The sequence below is a fragment of the Plectropomus leopardus genome, unplaced genomic scaffold (assembly GCF_008729295.1).
Source record: "Plectropomus leopardus isolate mb unplaced genomic scaffold, YSFRI_Pleo_2.0 unplaced_scaffold14214, whole genome shotgun sequence".
NCBI lineage: Eukaryota > Metazoa > Chordata > Actinopteri > Perciformes > Serranidae > Plectropomus > Plectropomus leopardus.
The window spans coordinates 274-4,081 of NW_024615185.1; the positions used below are offsets into that span (position 1 = coordinate 274).

Here is a 3,808-nt window from a genome sequence, read left to right on the forward strand (position 1 = left end):
GACCAGTAAATGCTCCAGCTGGTGGGTGATGCAGTGCAAGCTTTTCTGTTCGACACAATGGCTGCAGGCTTGTAATAAACAATCTCATATTACAGTTAAACAGTAAACTAAAACATATTTCTGATAAAATATTCATGGTGGGAAATATGCAGCTCAGTAACAGAATTTAGATTTATATTTGGTCAGCACTGCCTAGCTTTATAGTTTGATCGGAGAGCCAGTGAAAGTCGTCATCTGACTGCGTTTCGCTGGGGGCTAAGGAGGGGAATGTAAGCACTGGTTTGGTGTAGGTAAATTTGCCACTGTTCATTTACACAAATTACATGCATTTTTTTATTCAAAGCTGGTTGAAAATCGGAGAAGTATCTCTTACTTTCTATCTTGCACCATCATTAGGTTAAAATGTGTTAAAATGTGCAATAGTTCAGTTTATGACCAAATACCTGCAGAACTGATGACCTTTCTTACTAGTCTCAGCTGGACAAAGCGTTTACCGCTAAGTAGAAAACACTAACCTACTACACATTAGCATGTTAGCATCATTATTATGATCATGTCGACATTTTAGCACCACTGTACCTAAATACAGCCTCACAGAGCTGCTCACATGACTGTTTACTTCTATGTTTGGTATTTCACAATTATCTGTTTTGCTTCAGGTGCTCAGTGTGAAATCACAGCGAAGGCGGACATCATGCTGTTGCTGGATGGCTCCTGGAGCATCGGCCGTGTAAATTTTAGACACATCAGGTCTTTTATCGCTAAAGTAGTCAACGTCTTCAACATCGGCCCAGACAGAGTCCAGATTGGTAATTTCTTTACTACTACACCTATTCATACTACCACCTGCAATGCTTTAAATAAAAAGTAATTTTGACCAAAATAAGAGAAAAGAAATAAAACAACAAAATATGAGCATAAAAATTAAGTTTTATATGATGAGAGGATCTATAGGTAATATTTTAATGTTGTACAGTAGCTAGTCTGCCTACATTATACTTCACACAACTTGATGAGCAATAGCTAGGGGAGTCTCCTGTCTGCAGTCTGAGTAGTACTGACCAATTATGTTTAAACAGTAGATAATAAAAAAAGTCTGTGTAGCGAGTTGGAACGCATTGATCTAAATGCAATCGTGGTACGTTCAAGATATCATCTGACTTTGAATTAACTTTATATTGTTTTTTTATTTTCTTTATTATCATTATTTCTATATCCACATTCATATGCAGATATCTGTTGAAAGAGATAAACCAAATTGACCAAAGCAGGATGAGGATGTTATGGCCCAGATATCTGCAGCCCCGAAGGCTTTATCGTCATCAGACTGAAAGTCGATGGGTTTTGAGTTTGTTGTTAGAGAGACCCACAGTGCACATTTTACATTAATTACTGCATTTTTCTACCTTATATTTGTTTCTTTCACATCATTTTATTAATAATTCTTATGTATTTTTGTTATTATTAACCTCATCATAATTTTTAAAAAAGGCTTGGTCAGTGTTTGTACATTGCTGTGTGTTTTATGCAGGTCTGACTCAGTACAGTGGAGACCCAAAAACCGAATGGCACCTGGAAACCCACCAGACCAAACATTCCCTGATGCATGCCATAGCCAATCTACCATACAAAGGAGGGAACACCATGACAGGTGATTTATCAGAGCTATAGTTCACACTGCGAGGGACTGTGGGAGACATAATTTTAATCTACAGCTGAACTCTTGGACAAATATATTTACTTTCTGTATTTGCAGCCAGATCTCATTCCAAAGTCTTCAAATACTGCTGCTTTTACTGTGATTTTGCATCCTGATGCCAAAAGCAACCTTTCACATCTGCATGATACACCACCGGACGGCATTAGGTTAAAATGCTGCCAGTAATGATATATTATAAGGAGCACAAAGGTCTGTATATGTAAGGCGGATGGGCAGGAGGGGCTGGGGATAGATCAAACATACCCCGGACTTTCAAATGGAAGTCCCGTGTCCGTGTCCCTTTTTTTTTCTAAACCTTACCATGTGCCTATTGACTAAAGCTAGCCATAAATGCCAGCATGTGCTTTACTTGACATCCCATCATTAGTAGCCATGTGCTTTTGATGCCTAAACATAACCATGTGCAGCAGCATCCCAACATGTGCATTTGTTGACATTGCAGTAGGAGTATCTTGAAATATCAATTACAGACACAAAAGGATACCCAGTCTGTAATATGAAGATGTGAAAGTCCAATGCAAAACAGGGGCATGTGATGACTTAGGATGAGAACGTGTTGGTTTTTGGGTCAAAGTGAGACGGTTAGTGAGTCCGTATTTGTAAAAGAAAATTACCTTAGGCATTTATAGTACAGTACATAGTGTATATATCAAGCAATATATTGACAAAGTATCTTTTAAAAAGAAACTTCAGACAAAGTTGTAAAAGAACATTTTCCTGCTTGTTATTTTTGATTATATTGGTTGCAGCAATAGTAGGGATAGTAGGGTTACATGAAAAATAAGATGGTGACATTCTTGTTGTTAATATATTATTGATAATATTACCGTAATGGTATTGACATAATATTGTGAAATATGCACACAGGACGTGCTCTGAACCACATCCTTGACAGAAACTTCAAACCCAACGTGGGAATTCGAGAAAACTCAAAAAGAATTGTCATCTTGATCACTGATGGAAAGTCCCAAGACGACATAGAAGACCCTTCGCAGAAGATGAAGAACACTGGCATCGAGATCTACGCTATCGGTGACTGACTTTAAGTTTGAATATCAAAAAAACAGCACAGCTTAAGAAAAGTTTCTAAAGTCATGATAAGCTTTAAAATCCTCAGAAGCTAGAGTTTTTAGACAAGTGAAAGAAAATTGAACATTGTATTACATATATGCCAGAATAAAAATGTTTTTATTCCTTGAGGTGCAGAGATTACTTATATTTGTCATTTAGATCAGTTATGAAAATCAATTAAGCACTTTCAAGTCTATGACTTGATTTTAGTAGTGGACTAAATTGAATCAAAACTGATGGCTGTCCAGAGGGAAGAATGTAAAGCAAAAAATGTGGGCAGTGCTTTTTGTAGATAGTCAATAGTAATGTAAAGTATGATTTTAGTTAATGGGATTGAAAATACATAACTATCCGTTACTGCACATTAGGTTTTGAGTCTCATTTCTTCAGTGCAGTTTTAACACAATATTTTTCTCTCAGGTGTGAAAAATGCTGACAAGGATCAGCTGATGTCCATTGCCTCCGATCCCATAGAAAGTCACTTGTTTATTGTCGATGACTTCTGGCAGCTCCTGGACTTTGTTGATGATCTCACCATCAAGATTTGTGAAAGTGTTAATGACTTAGGTATGTAAAGAGTCCATCATCATTAAAAGATTCATGTTGGCAGCACACTGACTCACAGGTATCAGAGTCAAGACATCAAGTTTAGAAAGCTGTCAAACACTACGCATGTTTTGGGTTTCCACAGTCGGACATCAGAAGCAGGTTTGGCCTGAGTGTGGTCTCTGTAACGGTGTGAGGGACCTTGACCTGCTTCCTTAGATCTCCAGATCATCAGGGACATTTTTGCTTGCTGTTTCAGGAGAGAGAACAAGCACTTGAAACTTTGTTAAGTTTCAAGACTGCACAAATGATCAGAAACACAATGTCGTTCCTCATGCTACCATAAGATGGTGCCAAAATCAGGAACTTCCAAATATGTCTGTAGATTTGTATAAAGGTATAAATGTTAAATGTGCTCTCTCTGTCTCAGTGTTTGTCCGGCTGGTGAACGGGACGAGTCTGTGTTCAGGC

The 3,808-nt window shown here is 37.8% G+C and overlaps 1 protein-coding gene across 1 annotated transcript; it reads left to right on the forward strand.

The window, feature by feature from the left end:
• Nucleotides 1–659: 659 nt before the first annotated feature.
• LOC121964147 (collagen alpha-1(XII) chain-like) lies at nucleotides 660–3,358 on the forward strand (the record flags this gene model as incomplete). Its single annotated transcript, XM_042514366.1, has 4 exons — nucleotides 660–809; nucleotides 1,532–1,651; nucleotides 2,588–2,752; nucleotides 3,212–3,358. Coding segments are annotated over 4 exons (582 nt in total), but the record flags the coding sequence as incomplete, so codon positions are not given.
• Nucleotides 3,359–3,808: the final 450 nt, after the last annotated feature.